Source organism: Falco rusticolus, chromosome 4, assembly GCF_015220075.1.
Source record: "Falco rusticolus isolate bFalRus1 chromosome 4, bFalRus1.pri, whole genome shotgun sequence".
Lineage (NCBI taxonomy): Eukaryota > Metazoa > Chordata > Aves > Falconiformes > Falconidae > Falco > Falco rusticolus.
Window position 1 is genome coordinate 104,686,306 of NC_051190.1, and position 26,520 is coordinate 104,712,825.

Sequence of the window (26,520 nt, forward strand, 5' to 3'; positions counted from 1 at the left end):
CTAAGCCTGAGGTATGGGGGGTAGGGGGCATGGGCAGAGAGAAAAGCTCTTTGAGAAGGTAGTCCCCCCAGTTTTAAGCATGTAACTTTACAAGTAACCCCCTGAGGGTTCTCCTCCAGCCAGAGGCAAAGGCTCTCCCGGAGAGCAATGCAGGGGAGCAACCGTCACGGATAACCACGCAGCCTGCCTTGGGGGTTCAGGCCGGGCAGGAGCAGTTGGTTTCCACGGCTGCAGGAGCCAGCAGAGTTCAGCCCCGTCATTGCAAGTTCTGCCTTAGAACAGAAGTGCTACAGTGTGGGTTTGCAGCAGGTACCAGCTGCTCTGTGAAGGGGCAGCAGTGCCTGCACGGAGAGAAGTGTTGTTAGCGCGGGTGGACCTGCCTGTTCCTGCCAACCAGGAATGTGCAGCCTTGCAGCCGCCATGCATGCTGGCTCAGCTCCTGTCTCTTTCTCTCGCTAGCGATGTGGCTGTGTCCTTGACCAGCTTTCCTGCCCAGTGAGCACAGCCTTCACAATGTTTTTTCCAAGCTGCCTATTACACCTCGGTCAGCTGCCAGCAGCAGGTGTCTCCAGGCTCTCCCATACCTGGATGTTCCTCTCCCTCCCCACTCCAAGCTTCAATTTAGAAAAAAAAAAAAAAAAAAAAAAAAAAAAAAAAAGAAAAAAAAAAGGAAGGTATTTGCTGATGAAGGCTCTGGCAGCTGCTCACTGTACTCATCAAAGAAAAGGAAGTGTCAATTATTTCCTTGTACAAACTGTTTCTGTAATCAAAGCACCCTGCAGTTCAGCTGTGAATGCCGATTCCCTCCCAGCCGACACGCTGCCCATGGGAGCACCGAGCAGGAGGGCAGCTGGCTGCCCACACCCGCATCAGTTTCTGCTTCCAGGGACACTCGTACCTCTGTTTGCCTTGTGACATTCATCACTCCCTCACGGAGTGAGGACAGAGACGGGGCAGGCTGCTGCAGGCACGTTCACACTCGAGTCTACGCCATCGACTCAAAGCCCAGCAAGTTACCCACAAACAAGCACGAACACCTCCTGCCCCCATCCTCACAGCATCTTGCCAAACCTGGAGGCTGGGAGAGGGGGGAACGGAATCGTCTTTTTACAGGGAAGCATCCCTCCCATCCCCCCCATTTGCTGTGGTAAAGCTCTCGGCAGGCAAACAGGGAAAAAAATCACCCATGGCCTACCTGCAGCATCCCAGTGAAAGCTGGAGAGAGCTCTTCCCAAGGACCTCCCAGGCTCTGGGACTCTGTGGCTCACAGCCCCGCTCACAGGGGCTCAGACTGGGTGGCAACACGGGAAGCCATATGCAAACATGCCACCAGGGAACACATGCCAAGAAAAGAAGAAAGCATTTTTGTGCTGTGATTTTTTCCAGTGCTGGCAGTCATAATTTTGCAGTTTTGGGGTTTGTTTTTTTTTTTAAACACCGATAGATACAACATTTCCTGGAGAAGCTTCTCTTACCTCCTAAAACAATAAACATTACAAACTAGGAAACAGAGCTAAAAAATCAAGCAGATCTTTGCCCTTCATAAGCCATCTTCCATCTACCTCTCTTGTAACCTAGCCTTAAGACTGTCTTCACCAAAACCTAAACCATATTCCTTTTTTCAGTTACAGTTACATTCCTGAAAGCAACGAAGGTGTTTAAAACTATCTATTTTAATGACACTACCCAAAAAGTCCATTAACTGTAGCAAACCAAGCGCATCAGAAACCCCCACCGAACCACCTGGCGAGAGCGCCCAGTACCACGGGCGGGCTGAGACGCCAGCTCCCAGCCACCACACACCAGCACAGCCCCTGCAGCCCTGCAGCAGCTGATGCTCTCATCCATCACTTCTGTTTTGTTCATCTCAGCATGCTGTCCTCCCCTCCAGATTTTGTACAGAAAAATGCAAAGAACACAGAAACACAGTTTAGCTTGCTGACATAATGCCCATATTTAATCTTTTAAAACAAGAACAAAATCAAGAATAAAATCAAGAATAAAAATTTCATTTAAGTCATACAGTACACTAATCTTTCAGCGATGACCCAGTCTACAGTACTCAAATGTCTGGCATGAAGTCTATTATCTCAGCGTTTAACAAGTGTATAACCAGTGACACAGTAAAAGAAGAGCTCACAATACACAGCTAACACAATGAGTTCAGATTTTCTTCCAAGAGTCCAGCTAGGGTTTGTAATACGTGGGTCACTTTTGAACCGTACTTTAATCAACTTTTTTGTTCAGTCAATCCGTTTGGGGCTTTTTTTTTCTGTTATATGAGTTTTTCCATTATGTACAGGAAGATTATTTCAAATGAAATTGCACAAGTTACAATATCTATCTATAGGCATACATGGTCAATCTAACTAAAAATTTAATAAGCAGTAATTACTCAGTCCTGGTTATACATTCCTAAAGGCTTAATAATACAGTTTTAAGAAGGAAAAAAAAAAAAAATAAAAATCAAACCAAACCAAAACACAACAAAACACAGTTGTAGGGTGGCAATCTCTGCAAGAAGCCTCCTTCCCTTCCAAAACAACCAAGGGTTAACTGTACTTTCCACATTTGAAATGGGGTCTACAAAGAAGTCATTCCAGCCCCTAAATAATACAAAACGTGACTGTGTCCTTTCTAAAGTCTGAATGGTTCAATGCATAATTCAGTGAAGCTCTCAAACAAATAATACTGGTAGGATGCAGACTGTTAACAGAAATTAGGACAATATGCCCCGACAGCACATTTGGATGGCAAAACTGTACGTTAAGGGGCCATTATCCAGTGGTTAAAGTAGCTCAAAGCAGGAGGACAGCTCTCCCTGCAGCAGCTGTGGAGGAAAGGGTGGGCTCTTCTGCTCCTCAGCCAAGGCTAAAGGTGAATTTTCCCCAGCTCTTACTCAAGCATCTGCCCCCTTCTGCTCCTGGCCCCCCGGCCAGCACTCCCTACCGCTTTCCGAGGGGAAATTCCCAGCGCCGAGGTGACCGGAGCTGTGGCAGGGTGCAAGCCTCCCCTGCCCTGCCCAGCTGGCAGTGCTCAGGGGCAGGCACCAGGGCTCCGTCCGCTCGCTGCTGCGCCAGAGCCACGGCTGCACGGCCAGGAGCAGCGATGCGGCCCGGTGGCTTTCTGGCTCCTCAGCTACCGCGTACAGCTAAATGCGGTAACAAACGGAGTCAGCGCTAGAGACTCAGAGGGCTACCTCCCAGGAAAGCTAACTAAACACAAGGGTAATGGAGCATCTTCTTCCCACATAAGCAAAACATAAACATAACTAACTAACAAAACTGCTTTGACTTTTTTTATCTCTCTTTTCTGATGCCAGGCCCTGCTACAAATGGAGAAAACCCATAGAAAGCTGCTTTTCTAGATGGAAAAGCAGCAGAATCTTAAGCCTTAAGGATCTGCTTTGTAATTTGCTACTGGCATAAACAACAAAAAATGTCCCATTTGTTTGGTTTTTGTGGTGTTGTTTTTTTAAGAAAAAAAATCCAGACCATCCAGTGCACCTTCTCTGCGCATACACACACACGCACATGCACCGATGGAGAGCTCCAGAAGAACAGGCATGGGAACCACAAAGCCCAAATTGTGAAAAGACATGGGGAATCTCACATTTCTGTTTTCAATTCTCATTTAGCAATGAAGCAGCGAGATGATGTATTGCAAGAAATAAACTGTCACAGAACACACATACACCCAAACGCAACCATGGATACATTTTTCCCATTATTTTTCTTTTTCCTGATAGATGCTGTTATTTATCAGATAGTTTCTTTCTGGCTGTGCTGAAGTTTCTGAAGAGCATCTGGTGCTTCTTTAACCTTTACCAGAACGTAAGAACCTCAGTGGCAGCAGACAATCAATTCTATTAGTGCCACAACCAACCATGTCCACCTGAGATTCTCTACGAACCCCTTCTAGAAGTTGAATCTGACCCTGCCCCTTTGGTGCCACTCTGGTGGGGTTTTTAAATTAACAAACACAGCATATTAATGCAAATTTGATGTTTTCTAAAAATTAGAAATGCTCATATAATTAGTTCAGCAATATGCAAAGTGCATCTATTTGGTTCTTTCCATAGATCACCTTCTCTTGTAAGTTTAAATTCCTTCACAGTTTAAAATATTGTGAAGAAATTATATGTATACTTTATGTATAGAACTATTTATATACATACACATATATACACACAACTCTGTACTTTATATAGCCATAAACACTCATTACTTAACTATTTATATTATATACACATGGCATGAACACACGCTCAGTGAAGAGTTGGTGCAAGCTGAAATCATTCCATTGGGTTTAATGGAATAACAACAGTGAAACCATGAGTGAGTTATCAAGAGACACAGACATACATCTATTAGATACGTGAAAGACCAATTAAATCAGCTCTTCCATTTTCCCATTAGCACAGGATTGTTCCCACCCCATTCCATGCTCCATATGCATATACACAGCTATTTTGTGTTCCGTTTACATGAGAGGGCAGCAGTGGTTCTTTTTCCTAAATGAAGGAACAGTCCATATTTATTCAGGCTCATCACAACCTCTTCTGCAGCAGTGCAGCACAGCTGGGTCTGGAGGTCTTGGAGGACTCCAAACACTGTGCTGCTGTTAGCTGAAAGCACCTGCTGAAGCGTTATTGCATGGTTATGGAACAGCTATCAATTGTTCACAGTCTGTGAACTCTCTCTCTCTCCAACAAGTGGTACAACTGTATAAATACATATTTTAGCACAAAACAGTTTAACACCAGGCAAGTCCAAGTCCAAATGAGATCTAAAGGCCTATGGGTGAACTTTAAAGGCCAAGAGTTCTTCAGAGTGCATGTTGTTTAAGGAACGCAAGTCAGGTAATTTCAAAAGAAGTTTTGTGAAAATAGAGGCTTCATTTGGGTGATTTTTCATGATTAAGGTCCTTAATGCACGGATTAGTGTTTCCTGAAGTGCCTCCACAGAATTGACATTTTCTATTCCGGAGCGATCTAAAGATAAGGGGGGGGACATGACAAAACACACAAACAGAACAAAAGAACGAGAGGGGTAGGGAGGGGGGGGAGAAGAAAGAAAAAAAAAAAAAAGAAAAAAAAAGCTGAACAGATGTACTTTGCAACATAAAGCCGCTAGAAAAATCACTCATTGATGTAACAAGCACAAGAAAAATTAAAATATTTATGCTAGAAATTTCAAACCCACATATCAAAAGTCTTTCAAACATTATTTAGCATCAGCTTTGCAAAGTGTTAAGCTCGTGCCAAACTGGCAGCATTCAAACACCTTTTCTGTAATCACTTACCCACGTTTCCAGAAAAGGACAGGTTGAAGCACACACTTAAGTATTTTGCTGAATCACAACTTGCAACACAAGGAGAGAGATAGGGCACACAGAAATAAGAATTTCAAACATTTCTCAAGGCTGGACACAGAACCCTAAACTTAAACTGGAGGTTCATGTTTGAGGAGGAAATCCCACTCCGGGCCAGCCACACTTGTATCTGCACAGTGGGAGCCCCAGGGGCTAAGGGAGTATAAGCCCTGACACGACTGAGCACTATTTCTGAGCGCGTTCTGAAGCACTTACAAAATGAAACACAATGCACCCAAAAATTCCCAACTGAGGAAGAGAAGCAGAATTTCAACATCAAGAAAAATATTATGCTTTGACATACCGCATTCGCCCCACACCCGGAAGCATCTCTTTCAAGAGAGCTGTATTTAAGAACATTCCTGTTGTCCTTAGGTGGAACATAAGCAAGCAGCTTAAAAGGATGAATTTTTAAGCACAACATCTCACCTAATAACCATGCACAGTAGCTGGTTTTTTCCAAGCTGTAGCCTCTCTTCTTAAACACTATGTAAATTCAGCAGGGCACATACATACACGAGTGACGGACACGAACAGAAATGTGCTTTGATGTGTGCAGGTACTTAAGCACTTTGCAGAACTGGGACACGGAATGACAACAGCTTTCTGGAGTAACACTGAGTCACATCACAGAGTCAGAGGGGGAATCCGTCCCTTATGCTGCCAGTGTCAATCCAATTTGACTTCTCAGGTGAAAAGCCTAGGAAGTCCTCCTGGACTGTTCAGTGCAGTTCCCTACTGCTATGGGGCAAAATTATGACATAATTCACTTAAGGATCCATTTTGAAGCAGTTAACGTGTTTAGTTCCTTTAGATTGTTCCAGAACCACCTCCTCTAACGATCGGGAACTTCGATTAATATCAAATTATGTTTATTAGCACATACTCCAGTCTTCTGTGAAGATTGTCCATTAGGTTTGATAGCTGTTCTCCAAGATGGCACAAGTGAAGAGATGCCTCCCCACCTTTATTTGTGAAGATATCTATCTCACTTGCCCTCCTGCTTTACAGAGCCTTTAGGTTTGCTCTATCCTGAGCAGGGATGATGACATTTGCACAGAATATGCCAGCTGAGGTTTCTCAAGAGCTCTGTACAATACTGCCTTGCCTCTGAAGGCAGAAGAATGCAGTCCAGTCTTCCCTGGCTGCCTCGGGTGAGTTACTGGAGTCTCTTCTCTTGGATTAGTCCAAGTCTTTCCCCTCTTAGTCTACTTCCAGTTGCTTCCAGTGGCCAGCAGTTTTTGCTAGTACTACCCCAATAAGACAGAATAATAGCGGGTGTGTATTTTATATTCTTCTACAAAACATCACCTTCAGTTAAGTCTTCACTTGGTCTCTATAGACCTGCACGAACCACATTCATACAGCTTTGCTTCCACCTTGCTTCTTCCTTCATCAGTGCCTATGACCCATCTTGCCACCATCCCTCCATCTTCAACACATCCAGCTAACCGAAGCCAGAGGTGAAACATTCTTTTACTTTGTGAATGTAATTCCTCAGCACCACCAGAAACACTCCCACATTCTCACTGTATAGCCCTGCTTTTTCTTTCTTTGCCATATGACACCACAACAAGATGTACACAGTTACACTCATTCCTTGCTACTACCCCTGCACATTCTAAACATCCCTCCTAAGAATGGTTATTTGTCCAGTGTTATGTGGAATTGTTTCTGACAAGTGTTCCCCCACTAGCACTGTTTAGAGACAAATACTGCTTTTCTTTTTCCACAGGCGTTTTTAAATTTTAAGCAACTGAAAGTCCTTTAAAAAGATTCTTAACTAGTGCAGCATGGTATTTTATATTCTGGATCACTTCATTAGGATTCAGTAGTCACACACTGTGGTGTCTGCTTCTGGAACCGATGTAAATCTTCACTACTCCTTCCTTTCAGTCTCCTCTTCAATAGCATTCATTCCAAGGTGAAGAAGTCTTAATGGCCTTGTTCTTCCACCTTCACTTCTTCCAGTTAGGGCATCTTTTGCCTTTGTCTGCATCTCCACTCTCTCAGATGGTGTTCCTCAACTCTTCCTCCTTCTCTAACTGAGTTCCGCTTCCACCTGGGAAATGACTCTCTGGGCCACACTCCTCCTTGAGGGGTGGGGTGCAGGTGATCTGCTTCCAAGATCTGTTAATCAACAGGCAGCCACAATCCTTCAGTTCTGCAGGCACCTTCGCTTCCTGGCAAGCCCTTACACTGCAAGCATCTTCCCCAGGAGCTCTGCTGGGGGTCCTTCTGTTCTTCTTGGGTACTGCTCAAGCGTGAAGCTTGCTGGCTTACTTGTGCAAGTAACAGCTGCAGTATTTCAGTTCAGTTGCAAGTTACAGAGTGAAGTTCATCTGAAAATTGCTGGACTTACAGTGACCGCCAAGGTTACTGTTGTGTCTGGAACACAGTACAAATGCAACTTTGGGCCCAAACGTTAAAAGATTTATGAAATTGCACTTTATAAAACCCTAGAAGTATTTTGTGAAGATGTCCGGGAAGGCTGTGATCAGATGCAGATCAGATCACAAGGTAGCAAAGACAGGTAGCAATAATGTCCAAAGCTATGATCTGAAAAATCCTCAGCAGCTCCAAGTCTGAATACCAAACACTTCTCTTTTTGTCCTGTTGCATGGCTCTGACACTACGTGCTGTACAGTTACATACCATCCCCAGGGCTAAGCCCTACTGGGAGCTAGCAACAGCACGGAGCAGCACCTAAAAGGCTGGGGAGGGGGGGAGGCAGTGGCATTGTGCTAGAAGCACATTTAACAAAACAGATACAGCCACTAACATTCAAAACAGGTGGCACAGACTGTGATATTCTAGGGCCCAAGAGCTGAGCGAGAAAGCAAGGAGAGCGGCTGTAGCCTAGTTATGACTGCACAAGGAAGAGGCCTGGTTCTCAGTCCTTATTTTAACGGTTATCTACAGTTCTCATCAATTTAGTTTTTGAAAGATAAAATTTGTAGAACTGAGTCTGGAAAAGCAACTAAAATCCCAGGTTTCTCTCTGCTACCTGAAAATTTTCACTAACAGACTGCAGTGCCATGCTTCCTTCATGCTGCCATTCGTTCTGGCTTTTGAAGCTGGCAGTCTCTGTACCACCCTCTGCTCATTACCACTGCTTGCCAGCCGAAGAGGCTACCTACAGCTGCCCCATCACATTTCAGTAAGGCCATGCACAAAGCCATTAGACTGAACTGTCCTACCTTGTTTACAGAGGCTTCACCTCCCTGGTAAGAAAGATGTAGGTCTAAACCACTTATGTGGAAGAGATGCACTGGTTCAAGAAGTGAGTGGCCCCCAAATGCCGGCTTGTTGTGTAAGCAGGCACTACTAGCATTTGTGCTAGCCACCTTCAGAGAGCTCCTTACCCAGCAAGCAGGGATTCTGCATCTTGTATTCCAGGCATTATATGCAGAGCTAATGTGCCTAATTTGAGGCTTTAGATAATACTACAGAAGTAGGTGCTTAATCCTTCTTTGAATCTGGGCCAGGGTGTTCTGTGTATCCAGGGACTGAAACAAGATACGAGGCTGGTGAAGATGTTAGTGGATTGGCAGACCTTTAGCAGTAAGAAGTCACGATGCAGATGAATAGGGCTTTTCTTGCTGACATAGGCAGAGATCAAACTGTTGGATTTAAGACTTGAGTAAGACACGCAACAGACTTCAATGACAATACTTGGAAGTAAAAATACCACCTTATCCCAAGACTTAGGCTGTGCAAATCAGGAGTAATTTCATTGATGCTGTCCTGTGAAACCTAGATGAGTCAGACAAACAGCTTCTAAACAGCTATTGGGCAGCTATGAGATATATTTTTGCATTCTATAGAAAGTAGTAGGAAAATAAAAACCATTGTCACATTTTTCCAAAAGGCGGCATTAGAAAAAGCAGGTATGTAAAACAAGTAAATTACAGGCTGCTAGTAGCTTAAGACCTACTAAATTGCACTTCGACACGAAATAATAGGGTATACATTTTACAGAAATCTTTTTGTAGAGAGCTATATTCAAACTTTGGCAAAGCTGCAAGTTAACTTTCTGTTCTTACCGGCAGATACCAGGACAACCGCTGTAAACAAACTCATTTCCTCATCACTAAGTTGCAGGGCATTTAGTTTCTCACTAAATTCAAACATTGAGTTGAGCAGATCACCAGCTCCCATTGAATGCAAGTCGTCCACACTGTACTTCTTTCCACTCAGGAAGGTGACGGTACGTTCCTTTGCATCAAACAAAGATGCAAACCGTACCATTAAAACCTGGTGAAAGAAAACAAAACAAAACCAAACCAGGTTAATATAGGTGGATTTCTAGAAAGGCCAAAGAAACAAGTTAACCCTTTTAATGTCATTCAAACTGTCTCATTAACCACTGCACAAACATTCTATACAGAAACTGTCAGCATGCTACCGAGCTGTAAAAATCAGTGCAAGCTCTGGCCCAGTAGCTGGAGAAACAAACAAGTGAAAAAGGTAGTGAGTGGATGCAGGGGAGGGGCTACCGCACATGAAAAGGAAGAAAATTAAGATTTAAGCCTCAGACAGCCTGAGCCACAAAGACAATGCCATTCATAAATATGCCAGTAAGACAACTTGTTTAAGCCACTGAACAGCCAAAGGCATACAGAGCATTAAAAGAAACGTTTTCTTGGCCGCACTTGCGAAGAGCAAAAAGAAGGTATTGAACCAGATTCTCACTTGGCATCAACTGGAGCAGCTCCATTGGAACAATGCGGACTTACGCCACCTGATGATGCGGCCCTTTAGGCATTCTCTGGGAAAGTACCATGCCACATCTCTATACCCACAGGAATGTTAATGAGCTCTGGTAGAAAGGAGCCACGTGTACAGCCTCCAAAAGGCTAGAGAAGCAGGGCTTGGAACCACACCTGGTCTGTAGCTGCAGCTGGGAATACCCCTTTGGTATAAGCACCTGGGCTGGAGCAGTTGACATGTACTGAACTTACCCCTCTGGGCTGAAATTTCTCCTGTGGCTTCTCAGTCGTACTGTGAAATGTTTCCCTCTGGAATGGCTTGTAAAGTTTCATTTGCTCATGTTCAACAACCTGATTTACATTTTCAAGGTTTAAGTTGCACAGAACAGCCTTCTTATTTGGAGAAAATTAACCAACTGGCATTGGTTAGAACTTCAGACTTGCTGTAATCTCTTCGTGTGACAGTCAGCTCTTCCCACTTACCCTACATAACTCCATTAATTTAAATGTTTACTACAGATGAGAGGAGAACCAGATTTTCTGCAAAGACTAGTGCCTTTGACAAGCTTAATAAAGGAGGGTTCAAGAAAAAAATGAAAATGTTTGAGAATTCAAACACCACTCATGCATGTTACAATGACTTGCTTGTAAGTTTTAACAGCCAAATGGCATGCAGCGATCTCGATGGACACATGAGCACTATGTATTATTCACCTTTGTCAGCCAAGCTGTATGCCCTTTCACTACATCTACAGAGTGCAGAAACCTAGGTGCAGAAGCCCTCAGAACACAACAAAAAGAGAAAGGGCAGACACACAAAGCTGAACTCATGCATTAGCACAGACCCACCAGGTACTCAACAACCTTTCACTTCAAAATAGCATTCCCCTTACAGAACTGGGCTTTAGAAACATGAACTTACATAACGAACAACCAGTATGAATGCTGGTATTCAAAACTGAAGCCCATGAAGCTGTGTTGACTTATGCTAAGGTAAAGACCTTGCCTATAGATTTCAACGTCACCATTCTAACCCATGGAAGAACAGTTTAGACTATGGCATAGCACATGACTGATTCATCCCATTTCACTTCAAGCCAGACTCCTATTTGTGCATGCTGAGGATATACCTGATCAACCCTGCCACCCGATCAGAGCAATAGAAACACATAAAAACCTCCACAGAGGCAACCGCTTGCTCACTTCCCTACCACCTGCACCCAAATAACCAAGTTTGTGAGTCTGTGGAGAGACTGAGCCACTACCCCAACGAATCCAAGGGCTTTGTTAGCTCTACCATCAACTATATTTGGACTGGGGGCTTGTGGAGGTGGGGAAGGACCTGCTCAAATCCAGGAGTTCTTTATTTTAGGCTCACTGCTGTTTCTGAGCTGGCTCCCATAAAAGCCACGTAAATGCCACCACAATATACCGAGCGCCCCAATACTCCCAGTTCCAAGAAGACTTTTTACCTCACATGAGTGTGAATATATAGAGCTATGCTGCTGCTTCACCAACATTGTCTCCATGCATCTTCTTACCCCCAGACAAGCACTCCTTCAATATGAGCTGCTGGTAAGCACAGTTTCAAGACAGCCACACGCTGGTGCCCAAGGGAGCCGTAACAGGCTCGGAGGTAGTACTTTTACTGAGGTTCTTCTATTAACAGGTGGATGTTGGGATATCCTAATTCAGTTATCCAGAAGACAGAAATGACCTTGTATGCATCAGCTTTTCAAGATGCTTTTGCCTCTATTGCAATCATTTCATTAATACTATTGGGGGGGGGGGGGGGGGGGGGTGTCCCCCCCCCACTGCTCTCCAACATTTTTTATTGGTTCTTTTCTGTTATTAAAATGCCACACAGGCCTTTAACTACAGGTAGAAGCTCACTAACCCAAATCATTAATGTTTCTTATTTATAAGTGAATAGGGATAAGCACGCAGCCACACATTATTATTGATTTCCCTGGATATAGAAACCTCCTTATCAGCAGTGCTTGTAACTGGCAAAAAGGCATACGAACAAAGCTTGAGAAAAGCCTGAAGTGAAGAAAGGCCAAGCCAAAACATTTTACTTGCAAAACATGAATGTCTGGCTTTACATTATAGGAACAGTTCAAGGTGTTTTTTCCACTCTCCTTGAGGGCACTGGACAGTATACCACTTTGCAGAGGAAGGAACCAACATTTTTGTGTAATGTGAACAGCAATGTAAGAGGCTGTAGCTAAAGAAGTGAAAATACAGCCCTTAGTTACCAAAGTTGTAGATGAATATCAAAAGGTCAAGAATAACAGCAAAAAAAAAATACATGACAGCAAAATGGAAGAAACAAAGAAAACTGTCATGCTCCAGACACCAAGTCTTCCAGTACAACTTGTGCCTTTCAACCCAACAATTACACATTTTAGAACCAGGCTGTATAAATGCAGATAAAAGACCCGAAACATTACACAAGACATGTCAGGTAAATATGAAATCCAGCACCCTCTTCAATAAGAATAAATCAAACAAGAGCAAAAGTATTGCCAACCCTGCCCTCCCCAGAAAAGCACAGTAACATTGAATACTTGAGACTTCAGCTCCTCTGGCCTTCTATGTTTAAACTTCACACTTGAATACTTTTAAAATGTGCATGGTCTCCAATAGAGATACAAGAGTCTGGAAGAGCGACTGAAACCTTAAGTAAAGGTCCCCTCTGGTGAAGGTCACTAACAGCACCAAGCTCTCCGGTATCATTTCCAAATTAACACCACTAATCCACATGTGTGTCATGACTGCAAGTGGACCATGAGGGCCCGGTGGGCTTCATCTACAGTACATCAGGCTGCAGCTGGCACACGCTATCTACAGAGCTGCAGCAGCACGGCTAGTTATCAGTGTCACTGCATTGGAGATAGAGACTTCAGCAACCTGCAGCTGCCACCAAAGGCTAGTGGTGACTGGTCGGGATGGATGCTCTGGCTTTGGCAGAAGGACATACAGAGCAATAAACACATTCCTCTACAAAACTGGTACGTCAATAGACAGCTTTCTAAATTACCCACCTTTCTGGATGCAGTATGCTTCTTTCCAGGCTAAGCAAAGGTAGCTATCACAGTACCCGCTGCTACACGAAACCAAGAAACTCCTTAAGAGTCATTTATTAATGCTCAGGGAAGAGGGAAGGGTAGACTGGCTTAGCACTTTTGAGCTGGCTGTACAAGGGACAGCTCAACAAGATCTGACCAAACAGAAGCACTGGACACCATCAGCTTAAGGAAAGCTTAGAGCTAGCATACATGAACAAGCTGGTTTTGCCTGCTATAACCCAGTTTGTTTATTTTTGTTCTTAAGGGGGTCAGACTGATGCAAAGCTTGTCAGGTCCACAATATACACACAGAGGTCTCACCTCAAAGGTCCCAGCCTTCAGAAGATTAACCTGGTCATGTTGGGAGAGATCTCGGAAACCTGGGATGCGCTTGGCAAACTCCACCACTTCCTTCACCGCAGGGGTAAAACTCAGGGAAAACTCTTCCCAGACTTCATGGCCAGACTTGTTTGGGTCCACATGGGGAGTCTTACTCATTGGGCAGACCTGATGTTTACAAAACATACACAAAAAATAACTCTTAAAGACACCCTTCCAAATACTGACAAATACTTCAAAGAACCATGTTTATTCTGCAAGAAAACTTTGCATCAGCACAGAGGAAAAAAAAAAAAAAAAAAGAATCAGTATTCCTCAGTCAATTCCCAAAGCAACTGGATTTTCCCCCTTCCCTTTAAAACAAAAAACCAGCAAAAAATCCATGGCAATCCATCAGTAATCTGTTTCTAGATTTGCTGACCTTGGAGACTCCAACACTGTTTACAGCAAAAGACTTGAGAGAACCCAGGTTATGCTATTCTTCCTTGATCTCAACTCATGCCTGACAACTGGATTTCTCTTGTGTTACCCCTGTAATTTCACAATTAATCATGATTTCACAATCAATCAATTTTAATTCCACAGTCACTTCTACATTAATTCTCATAGATCTTCCTTGCTTTGCAGGCAACTAAAGTGATTCAGTCAAGGTGACAAAGGTACTAACGTCAGAGCAAGGGGCCAAGCCTTGGTTTCCTGAGCCACACATTTACACCCTCATTACTGGGACAACCTTCCTCTCCTATGTGTTTGCTTTTATTTGTATCACTGAAGAAGGACCACCAAGGAACTGGTATTCCAATTTTGCTCAGTCACAAGATGACAAAATGCTCTTTTTTATACAAACATGCAGCAATTTTTTACAGGAACATCTGAATCCACTACAATGAGATCAGACTTATCAGTCAAGGCAGACTGCCAGTGAATTCCTTTTGTAAAACCCAACCAGACACTCTTGAGATACTTTCAGTTCTGCTTTCTAAAATTTACATCTTTTAATGACATTTAAACCTTTTAATATTCACTTCAGCTGTCATCACCAAGGACAAGAATTCCTTTAAGTATTCCTCACAAGTATACTAAATAGTGCAGGTAATCCTGCGTAACGTCAGCAAAGCAAAGAGAAAACAGTGAAATGAATTAGTAATTCCTCAGAGCTATGTTGCTTTTGCAGAGCAACTTGAATCTGATAATTGCCTAGGAATTCTCTGTGTGGAAGGTCCCAAGATTACAAGAATATCTTCAAGAATTACATTACAAGAATATATTATACAGGTACATATATACATGCATGCATGCGTGTGTGTGTGTACTTGGCAACAGCCAGGGAAAACAAGGTAGAGGCAGATACAAATTTCTATGGGTTCCCCCCCCCCCCGCCCCAAATCCCAGTTTGTAACTGGGCAGTCAATATGCAGAAAGGTCTCCCCTTTCTCTCTCCCCATCAGACAAGGAATGGAATTGTAGATTTCTTGGTTCAGCTGTGAATCACATCACCATTTGGGTGTCTGAGGACAACACCCAAACCCAAATGATTGCATGTGGGGTAGAGGAGGACCCTTTCCATAAACTGAAAATCATGACATATTTTGGCAAAAGGAAATGTTTAGGCACACAACTAGAAGCATGGCAGAAACCAATCACTGCTCTATCTATGATATTGCAACAGTTCACATATGCATTGTTAAAAATACAGCACTCCAAAAAATAAGGAATCTCTGGTTCAGCACCCCACTCTAAACGGGACACAGCACCTCAACTTCTCATCCTAGATTGTTTACCCTAAACCCCCAGCACTGAGTCCCAAAGGGAAACTGCCACTTTCCCCCCACTGTGTATTATGTCCAAGCTGTCTTGAGAGACCTCTTCCCAAGATCATAGGATCACAGAGTATCTCAAGTTGGAAGAGACCCATAAGGACCCATCACTCCCTGGTCCTTGCAGGACTATCTAAAACAAAACCGTACGACCAAAAGCATCATCCAGACACTCCTTGAATGCTGATAGCCACTAGCTCTCTTTAGAGGAACTTCTTCAGGAATGACCTGTTCTGCTTTTCTGGTTGGGGGGTATTGACAAAAAAAACCAAACCCCTGAACATCTGTCTCCACACTGCTTCAGAGCCTAGTTACACTCCCTTATGGCTACCGACTCATTTTAGTCGGATCCTGATCTCATTGACTTCTCGGGAGTGCCAAGAATCTGTTGTAGTGACTTCACATACTTTCCCTGCAAGGAATAAAGGTTGGGAGTTACTACTATTTGTCATGGTATAGTGCCCAGAGTCTGCAATTAAGGTCAGAGCCTGCTAGGGATGGCATGGTTCACATATGCAGTAGCTGAAGGAGGAGGGAGAAAAAAAACAAACCCCAAACAAAAAAAAATTAAAAAAAAAAATCCAGCATCAAAATAAATAGCCTTCATGTGGATACTTTCAGGGGTCTTCAAGAACCTATGAAGAATCTGTACAAACTATGAGGAAGAAAAACACCAGCAGCTCCAAGTACACCAGAAAGGTCAGAGGCTTGTGCTTCTCGACAGGAGCACAGGATGAGAACGAGGATGTTATGTTCTCTCATCCCAGGCGGTTCCAGTGATAAAGAGAAGGACAATCTATTTTAAGGGGCTTACAGAACCGGTTGCCTGAATGGCAGAGGAACAGCAGGTGCAAGGCAAATGGGAGGGACCTGTTAAGGGGAAAAAAAAAAAAAAAAAAGAAAACAAAAAAACCCAACCACAAACCAACCCAACCCAGAACCCACATGCAAGAAAACAGGAAGCATCCTTTTTAAGAATTCAGTGAGAAAATGCTCTAGCAAAGTCATCCAAGTTACCAAGAAGTGTGTTTAGAGCCTCACTTGTGTAAGTACTACAGAAAAGACCTTGAACTTCTCTCAAGTGGTTTAGCTGTGCATCTTCCTCCTGCCTCTGTTCCAATCTGAACACGTTCTAGGGGAGAAGGATGCATAGCCTGGGGGTGCCATTGAGCCTGTATTTTACATTGCCTGTAACAGAACCACCCTATCCCCATAAAAACCAAACAAAACAAAAACAAAAAACAAAAAAAAGCTTACCCAGCAAGACAGGTTTTAGAACACACTAATAAGGCATGCAGACTGGTTTAAAATCCTAGCCCTGAGGTGCCACCCCAGACATTTGCTCTAAATACCTTTAAGGAAAATACAGCATATCCAACTGTGTAGTCTATTTTAAAGTGAAGTCTTCAAGAGGATTGAGTAAAGAAAGGAATTTATAAACTCCTAACATCTATTTTCTTTTTTAACTCAAGCCAGTTAAAAAGCCCGTGAGTTTGTTCTCTTCAACCAATGTTCTTTGACACTAGCCTACTTTGTTTACTAAATACCAAGCCAAGAAACTCCATCACTTACACGATTTCAAATCCTCAGCGCAACCTGAGCCACTATTCTCCTTCATCACGACCCGTGCTATCAAACTTGTGTCACTATTTTAAGTTTCAGCGTTGTGCCAACTGTGTGCAGCTTCACTGACTAAAGAGGCACAGCTGGATCACACCCATCACTAAGACTTTCACCAAGTAAAATTAAACAATGAATATCAATATACCAGATGCATTCTTCCTCCAGTGCTGCAAGAATAAGTGGCATTCTTGTTTGGAGAAAAGCCGTCTTCTGGGATCCTATCACACAGCTGCTGAGTATAACCACTCGTGAAGTTCATACAGTGGCCGTTTGTAAAACACATGGTGTGCCCACTTGGATAATGCACTGCGCTTCTCCCTTTGTACTGTCCACCAGCAAGGTGCTGCTCACTTTCAGGGTACTGAGGACCACCGAGCCCACTAACACAGTGCTCGCTGCTCAAGATGTACTGCTCAGTGTTCTTTGACACTCTCTCCCCAGTCTGGGACTGCATCACCTCTGCTGGGTTTTGGGACTGTTCTTGGTTGTACATGAAAGTGTCTTTGTGGGCCCTAGTGACCATACCAATCACTTCTTCCTTAGCCATGTCAGTGCCAGGAGGGGGAGAAGGGCTTTTGATGGTCTCCCGCTCTTGTTTGGGCTTGGAGGAAAGGTCTTCTTGAGGTGCTTGATCTTGAAGTTCTGTTAATGCTTCATTGGGTAAGTGACCGCTGAACTGACTGTTCATCATAGTTTTCATGGCACTCTGCATTTCAATCAGCATCCTCTGTTTTTCACGTTTGGGAATGCGACCAAATCGAACAGCTACCAAGGTGGAGAAATGAAAAGCGGTGGGAAGAAAAAGAAAAACAGTCAATCCTGAAAGCGGTCGCACGCGCACACACACAGAATACACATTGCTACCAAAAATCTTGCCTTTTAACAGAATACTAATGCTCTCACCAATACTACAGCAGGGGTATTACCAGTGAAATCAAGGAACAAACTGGGCATAGGATAGGCGTGAGATATGAAACGTATGCTGTTGTTCACAGTACACAGTCTCTAAAGCCTTTTCCCCTTCTGCTACAAACCTGGCCATGGACTATACCAGGGGTCCTCACATTTTTTAACCAGGGGGCCGGCACGTGGATGCAGTGGCAGGCAGTCATCTGCGGCTGCTTGGTTTCCCCCCCCAACCCCCGGCAGAGGCGGGGGGGGGGGGGGGGCGGGGGCGTCTGTCAATACCTGGGGCTGGATTGAGGACCCTGGGGGGCCGTATCCAGCCTGCGGGCCGTAGTTTGAGGACCCCTGGACTATACACACAGGTGAATTAGTTAATTGTCGGGTTTTAAGATTGGATCAATTAAATCAGTTCAACTTTGTGAACTGACAATTAGCTGAATATAAACATGGTTCATATCATACTTGAATAGAAGTCCTACACAACAGCTCCTCATGGACCTATTATATAACCTGGCAAAACGGTTAAGAGAATCAATGCTGAATGCAGCTTACCTTGGCAAATTTTCCTGATAACTTTGCCTCGACAAGGACATTTTCTGCTGGCAAAGGGATGGGCATCATTGCAGCTGTAGCGCTTCTGATCCTGTCCTAGGGAATCTACAACTACCTCTACTACCCTGTTCAACCACAGCCTTACAAGGGCTTATAACCAGTTTCGACTGATGTAATTACGTTCATGCAGTAGCCCATCATTAATGTAACTAAGTCTGTTTCATTAAAGCAGGTGTAACCTTATGCACAAACAAGCGCCTAGGGGATGAAATAACTCCTATGCATGACAAGAACTCGGAACAATTATTTAAAATAAGTTTTAACACTCCACCCACTAAATTATTAACAGCCCCGGATTCCTAGTTATTGTGAAATAAACACCCAGAGAAAATTAAAAAGTGAAACAGAAGGAAGAGTTCTGGTTTGTGACAGTAAGTCGCAGCAGACTGATGAACTATACCTTCAGCATTACATTTTTAAAAAGTCACCAAGGAGTGGACAGCCAGCAAGGTGGACAGAGACACAGCTCAACATTACCCTTTCCTCCCTGCCTTCCCTCTCCTTCCAAGAAAAGAAAAGGAGGCAGATATATCCTCACCCCATGCACCCAAACCTAACTGTTTACGCTCTATAATGATTAGTCTAAGGCTATCGGCTTGAGCAGAATTCCATTTCATTGAAAAAGCAACAGTTACAAAACAAAGGAGAAGAGTTTTGTTCCGATTCATGCAGGATACAGCTATAAATATTAACTCATTAAAACAAAACTGAGACTTGTTATAACCATTCCTCTAAGAGACCACTGCAGTGCCTCCCGCTGCATTAGCCTCCAGAGACGGACAGCTCTGTGGCCAGTATTACATTACCAGTTCAGAAGAGTCACAGAGCTAGAAGGCAAGCTGATCTAAATGCTCTTGGACAGGGAACCTGTCCCTGACAAAAGGGCTGGCTGCATTTTTTGCCATTAAGACCCTTAGCAATCAGTGTTGAGGTGGGCAGCAGGCTTCCTCTCAGAGGATCACTGCTCAGTAGAGGAACATACCATCTCTTGACATCCCAACTGACAGGCATTTTTTGAAACGACACTGCTGGCATCTGTTCCTATTCATTCTCATTATAGAGCAGTTGTTATTCTTCAAGCACTTCTTATACTGGATGTTTTGCTGAATGCTCCTTCTGAAAAAACCCTGCAAACAAACAAGAAACCACAGCAACTATTATTACAGCATATATTATATCCTGCCAAGGTTCACCTCTCTGCAAGCACAGAAAACCCCACTGCATCTCATCAGCTTCTTCAGAGCCATCAGCCCCAAGTGATTTTAAAGAGCTTGCTACTCCTCATGACTTACTTCCCCATTGTGCGTGATCTGTGTATAACGCAAACTAGTTATGATTTCTAATTATAGAAGATGCTAAGTTGTTCCTTGCATAGTCAGCACCTAAGAGCAGAATACCTCCAGTATTATTTCTATCACTGTACTGACAGTTCCTAAGATACACCCTCAATCTCCGGTGACATCAAGTGCAAACATGAAAGTCAAAATCAGATCTTTTGACTTCAATCTCCAGTTTGGCAACAAAACCATTCTGTTGCACCATATGACCTCCAAAGGTGGCTCTTTCACATAACCCTTAAGCCGATAAACTCCTTCACATAAGGTAAGATTTGCAGTGTTACAGTATCAGAAAATACAGCTCTACTGATGCACGAACACCCAAGCACCCAGCTCTGGCTTTCCCTGTGGTAAAGCATTGCTCTTCCAAAGCTGTTTTGCTCTGTGTTCCAGCCCTGGTGACAACTCACACCTACTATCTCTTAATGCAATTAACATTTGCATGTCTTGCGTTACATGGTCCTTACCACCTCTGTCTCCAGTTCTCATTCTCTGCCATGCACTCCAGGTCAGGCAGGATTGGACATGGGGCGAGAACAGAAAGTACTGCAGAGTTCGAAAAATGCTGTGGATTGCTAAGTGGTCTGCCTTTTCCTACAACTTATACATTGTCTGAAATCTATCAGATTTAAGTTTGAACAGAGAAGCGTACCGCTACTTTTTCAGCAGTATCACCCCTTTTCCTCTATGGGGAGAACCGAGCATTTCACCAGCAGAAGGGTAAGCAGAAATACAGCTCACCTTGCAGCCTTCACAGGCATGAACACCATAATGAAATCCTGAAGCGACATCTCCACAGACTTTACAAAGAAGAACCATGCCATTAAATTCTAGAATCAGAACAGAAAAGTCAGGGATATAGAAAACCAGTGACAACTGCAGGAACATGTTTCCAGCTTTTAAAACCTGGACTGAAAGCAATATACATCAGGTCAGCTCAACATCCAAAATACACAGCAAAGGAACAGACAAGAAGAATGCACAAAACCCCTGAACAGTTCAGAAGGTACCAGTGCAAGGGAGGGGGTAAAAAAATGTGAAGCACTCAACAGAATAGCGAGAAAGCATATATTCACTGGACTTTCAGTCACAGTAGCATTATACTCAACTGTAGAAAAAGAAAGTCTGCTTGCATTTATGCACTTTTAAAAGTAGCATTTAGTTAACTAGGCCACGAAGTTTGGGCTCTATTTTTTTTCTTTCCATCAGGACAAGTAAGCCCTTATAAAGGCTACAGTTTCCCCAACAGAGAATAAGCATCTTTTCTTAAAAACAGAACTACTGGACACTTTATTTTCTTATGCATTGTAAACAAGCCATACACTCTACCTATTTGATGAAAGTTTCAGACTCAGCCACATCTACATATGTACAGACTACTCATTTCAGTGTATATCCAGAATGGCACACTTGCACACCTGAACTTGGAAATACCTTCTCAACACTGTAAATATGCTCATGGTGTGGCTTTTTTTAAGTTTTTGCCCACGTATTTTACTTCAGCTTGTCAACAAGCGTTTTTTGCAAGTCCCAAGTGCTGATCTACCATTGGTTTCACTGAAGTCAATGGGAATTTTACCAGTGACTTCAGTAACCACAAAGTTACCTCAACAGTGAGTAACACAGACAGCTGGAAATACTCCCACAGAATCATATTCTACGAGAAAAGTAGATTATTTGACATTTGGGTTTCATTTATAAAGAGGAACTAAAACTCTTATTTTTTGTAAAGTTTTGAAAAAGAACCAAACCACAAAAATTTTAGTTTGCTCTTTTCTTTTTTTCTTTTTTATTTTTTTTAAACAGAGCTAGTACTGAGCTAAAAATGTTATCTATCTACCTATACATCTGAACAGTTTACAACAGGTTTCATCCTCAGGAACCCCTGCCCTGATACCAAAAACCTAGATGCAAGCAAATTTCTAAGAGGAAGTAAAGGTTCTTACTACAAACTTAAGGTAAGAGCTCTTACAATTTTTTTTAAAAAAAAAACTTTTAAGATAGAACTGTGAGATACTAATTCTAGCTTCATAACAATTCAAAATGATAAAACAATTCTGCCAATAGAAGAATGCAGCCTTCAAAAGACTAGTCTGAATTCCAGCTGTTTGTTGAAACACTCATTCCAGTACCCAGTTTGATTCCTGCCCTTCCAAAACTGTTCAAATGTAGTTCTTTATCGTTGATCTTCTCTGATTACCAAAAAAAAGTGCAAGAAAACAGCTGGAGCTGGATTGTTACATGCATTTTAAAATGCTATCCTTTAGTTCCCGCTTATGAATACTTCAGTTTTAACATCCACAAATAAAGACTTAGAAACAAAAAGATAAAAATCCCAGCTACAGCTATGTAAATATAATATAATGGTTTTGTTTTGTTTATTTTGTTCCTCAAAGAAATGTGGGGGGATGAAAGGTGGAGGGGTAGGGAAGAGAGTATGAAAAAACAGAGAAACGAGATTTGCAAGACAGCTCCATAAATACTCCTAAAGGCAACTTCTGATTACTATTACCTTTACTTCACTGCATCTTTTTAACCATGTGTTGGATTTTTATGAAGATCAGTTTTCACTAGTGAAAATGTGAAGTAAATCTGGACTGTATTTATGGACTGTTTGAAGTTAACAGCAACGGGACCTCCCCTCTATTAGCATTTGTATGGCAATACCATATGTATTACCACGCATATAATGCAAAAAAATTAAAATGGAGGCTTTGCTACGTGCCTTCGCAGCAAGCCACGCGGAGGACCTGGTTGTAAATATAAAAAGGGGAAAAATGGTGGTTTCAGGAACCGGCACCAAACATACTTGTGACTCCATTATGGCCTTTTGTCAAACCAGCAACACTCGACTGGTTTGTTTTAATAGTCTCCTCCAGCCGATCACTCTTCGGTGCCCCATCAGAGCCCTCGCTGCTCCGGCCGTTGCAGCCACTCTCTGAAGAGGAGCTGTTTGGAGAAGATGGTACAGGAGAAGAGGATGACTGGAAACCGCTGTCTGAGCTCTCGCTGTGACATGAGGCTGGGCTAGATGCCGAGCTTGAAGAGCTGATGTAAGCTATCACACCCCCTAAGGCAAGAAAAAAAGGCAGCACGTAGTGACATAACAAGCAGACATGCACCGCTGCCATGTGAGCCACGCCATGACCCAGCACACCAGACCCAGCCATCACGTGTTCCTGGGCACACTCCTTTCCCTCCCTCGCTTAAGCTTCCTTCTCTCCATTCATTTTCAACGGCTGACCTCCCAGTCTGCCCCATCCCCTTCTCCCATCTTAACAGCCTCCTCTGATCCAAGTCAAGATGAGCCGGCAGAACCAAAAGATGGAGCAACGAGCCATGGTGCTGGCAGGATGGGGCAGTGGGGAAAGGGCACAGGGCAGCCCAGGGAGGGTTTCCCTGGCCACCCTCTGAGCAGAGCTCGCCTGGAGCCACAGCAAAGACAGGATCTTACAGCGCTGTGGAGCCAGAATGCAAACAAGCTAGGTTAGGGACAGAAATAGGGCAGACAGAAAGACTTCATGCAGGCTACGCGCCAAAGGCACAGAAAGGAAGGGCTGGGAGGTGCTCACGATGCAGAAGGGAAGGGGGCAAGGGAAAGAAATAGCGCTGCAGCCTGGTTAGCCTACTGAATGCCATTTGTCCAACTACAAGCCTTTGTAGCATTTCTAGCAGCACCTAAACTCTGACTGCCGGGCTGCTACATGCAAACAGTCTCTGTCCTGCTGCATCGCACAATTTGACACACTTGAGAATCCCTCAGATGAAACAGCTTTTTGCCCTCAGGCAGACCTGGGAGCAGTTCTGGCTTTTCACAGGCTCCTTTTTCTTGCTTGTAAGCCAGAGAAATTGTTTTCACTTTGTTTGACTCCAAGACTCAGCATTTCAAAAGTTAATATAAAAGCATCTGATATTTCATACCAAAATTTCAACAACAAAAGCCACGCAACTGTTTAAGGAAATTACTCTCTGCATCTTTGCTGTTTTATGCCTGTATTGCTCTGTAGAGTCTCTTCACTCAGGACATTGCAACAAGGAACTCCAAACACCAGTAAGAATTAAAAACTTTTTAAAGGGCTGTGCCCTGGCTTCCTCTGGAGGAAAAAAGCATTGGTGTCTGTCGAGTCCTCTGTCAACTGAGGAGCTGGCATAGCAGATTGGGGCTGTAGCCCCTTAGATCAGCCATGGTCTCCTCACAGTAAAAGGCAGTGGTGTTATACAACCCTGGAAATATCACTGCTTGCAGGTAGGAATTCTGACTTAGAAAATGTCTTCACCTTTATCAGCTATAACAGTCCTCTCAGCATTTCTGCAGCATCTTTACTGGCCCATTTGTTCTTTAACATTTCATTTTTTTCTACCAAGGAAACTCCCACCAGCCCGTTAAGGAGCATGCAGCCGAGGAGTCCCCAGCAGAGCTGCTGCGGAGCAGAAGTCAGACCAAGCGGCTGCACAACATATGCGCTACAACACATACTGCTTCTCACATTCCTGCACACCGGTGCCCCTACACCCCACCACTGCGCTTGTTCCTGCACATTTATTTTTTTTTTTTTTAAAGAAATCCTCCGTGCAGCATAGCACGCGTTCAGGATCCGTGCTCTGGGGAAAGGAGGATTGCAAGGGGTACATGAGTGCAGCAACAGCATGAGAAAAAGCCATCATCAAACACCCGTGGGCTAGTGTAAGACGCCACCGATTTGACAAAGGTCCTGCAATCCCCTGGCGCCGCACGTGCCTCTGCCAGGTGCCAGGCCAAAGCTCACAGTCCACCTGGTCCACGGGAGGCACGGAGCTCCTCAGCAGGCGCCATCCTTATCTGCAAGGGGCAGAGCAGGGCACGCAGACATGGCCCTGCGGGGAACTCCACGTTTCGCCAGGCTGCCACCTCACCCCGCTATCTCTAAGCTCTGCCTCATAAAAAGAGATGCTCTTTTCCCTCAAATGTAACACCGATGTCATAGGAGGGCATGGAAAGAGTATGTCTGTGGGGGTTTTCACCCCTTGCCTTTTGAAAGGCTGAGGAGCTCCAGAGGGCTGGGCTGCTCCCATACCCTGGGGAGCTCAGCAGTCCTGTCTGTGCCATAGCCAACATCCCTAATATTTTTGTTATTTTAGAAGTTACATCTCCCTACGAACCCTATTTTTGCTCGATCAGCAGCAGCCAGGAGTCAGATCTGGTGCATCTGCTCGAAACAAAGAGCACCGCCATCCCCGCGCACCCACACGCCCCCCGCACCCCACGGGGCACCCCGATGCCCGGCGGGTGAGGCAGCCCCGGCTCCATACACCGGCAGGGCTGCGCTCGGGGGGCCCGGCGGAGGGTGGCACAACCAGCCCTTCTGGCCACGCCGAGCCCGCCGCGGCCGCACGGGGTTCGGAGCCGCGGGCCCCGGGGCTGTGCTGGGGGGCGGGGGGGGTGCGTACCGCGCCGGTGCTTCACGTACACAGCGACGCAGGGAGCCCTATGGCCGCCGGGGCGGTAAGGGGGCGGTGAGCGGCTACGCGGCTCGTCCGTTCACCGGGCCCCGAGGACGCTGCTGCGGCTGCCGCCGCAGCCGGGGCGCCCCCGGCCGCCCCCGCCGACCAAGGAGGGAGGGGAGCGGGCAGCGGGAGCGGGGCCGGCGCTGCGGCAATGCCCGCCGTCACGCGGCGCCGGGCCGCAGAGGGCCTGCCCTGCCCTGCCCCCGGACGCCCCCTCCCCGTTACACAACGCCACCCCCACGCACCGGGCCGGCCCACGTGCGGGCCCCGCGCCCCCGCCGCACGGCGCCGAAGGCCGCCAACTCCCCCCCCCCCACCGCCGCCAAACCCCGCGCTCCGCCGCGGCCTACGCGCTGCGGGGGCGGGGCCGCCGGCGCCGCGGGGGCGGGGCCGCCGGCGCCGCAGCGGCGCGGCCCCACGTGTCCCGGGCGCGCCCCGCCGCCGCCGCCCCGAATGTAGGTCACCAAAACAGCGGCCGCCCGCCCGCCTCACGTGTCCGCGCCGCCAGCCGCCCCGCGCCGCCGCCCCGGCACTATTATGCAATCCGCGCGTCACCGCCCCGCACGGCCAATGGGCGCGCACGCCGCGCGGAACGTAAACACAGGGCGCACATGGCTCGCCCGGCGGGTCCATGTGAGGCAGCGCGCGGCCGTCCGGGCCACCGGCGGGGCCGGGGCCGGGCAACGCCGCCGCCCGCCGCGCTCCCCCGCGCCGCGCCGCCCCAGCCGGCCCCGCCCGCACCCCCTCCCCCAGCCCGGCCCGCCACGGCGACCCCGCAGAGCCCCTCCCGCCCGCGGCCCGCCGCGGCCGGCCCGCCGCTTACCCGCGCAGACTTCCATGGCGGCCTCCTCCCGCAGGGGCAGGGGCGGCGCCGCGCTGGGGTCCGCCGGGCTCGGCACAGCTGGGTTGCCCTGGGCTGGGCTCGGCTCCGCTCGGCACGGCTCGGTCGCTCTCTCTCTGCCCAGCTCCGTCCCCGCCGCAGCCCTACATGCGGGCGGGAGGCGGCCGCGCTGTCGCCTGTCAGAGCGGCGGCTGCCCGTCCCCGCCGCGGCACCCTCCCCTTTACAACAAAAGCGATCGGGAGCCGCGCAGAGTGCGGCACCGCCGGCCGGCCGCCCCGCCCCGCCCCGTCCCGCCCCGCCTCCGCCCGCCCCCCTCACCCAGTGACACACTTTCCGCGCCGCCCGGGCCGCGGGCGGGAGCGCTCACGTGCGGCGGGCGCGTGCGGGCGGCGCGCGGGGCGGCG

General features: G+C 46.0%; 1 protein-coding gene across 2 annotated transcripts; it reads right to left on the reverse strand.

The window, feature by feature from the left end:
* Positions 1-1,929: 1,929 nt before the first annotated feature.
* On the reverse strand, positions 1,930-26,403 carry NR1D2 (nuclear receptor subfamily 1 group D member 2). Of its 2 annotated transcripts, XM_037383708.1 has the most exons (8): positions 26,098-26,403; positions 22,600-22,860; positions 20,532-20,620; positions 19,436-19,580; positions 17,081-17,700; positions 13,478-13,663; positions 9,420-9,630; positions 1,930-4,993 (listed from the first exon to the last, which is right to left on the reverse strand). In XM_037383708.1, exons 1-8 carry the CDS (start codon positions 26,111-26,113, stop codon positions 4,797-4,799), a joined length of 1,725 nt encoding a protein of 574 aa, XP_037239605.1. In that variant the 5' UTR covers positions 26,114-26,403; the 3' UTR covers positions 1,930-4,796. The 2 variants fall into 2 exon arrangements, with proteins under 2 accessions (XP_037239605.1, XP_037239604.1); XM_037383707.1 differs by lacking the exon at positions 26,098-26,403 and having other exon boundaries at positions 22,600-24,990.
* Positions 26,404-26,520: the final 117 nt, after the last annotated feature.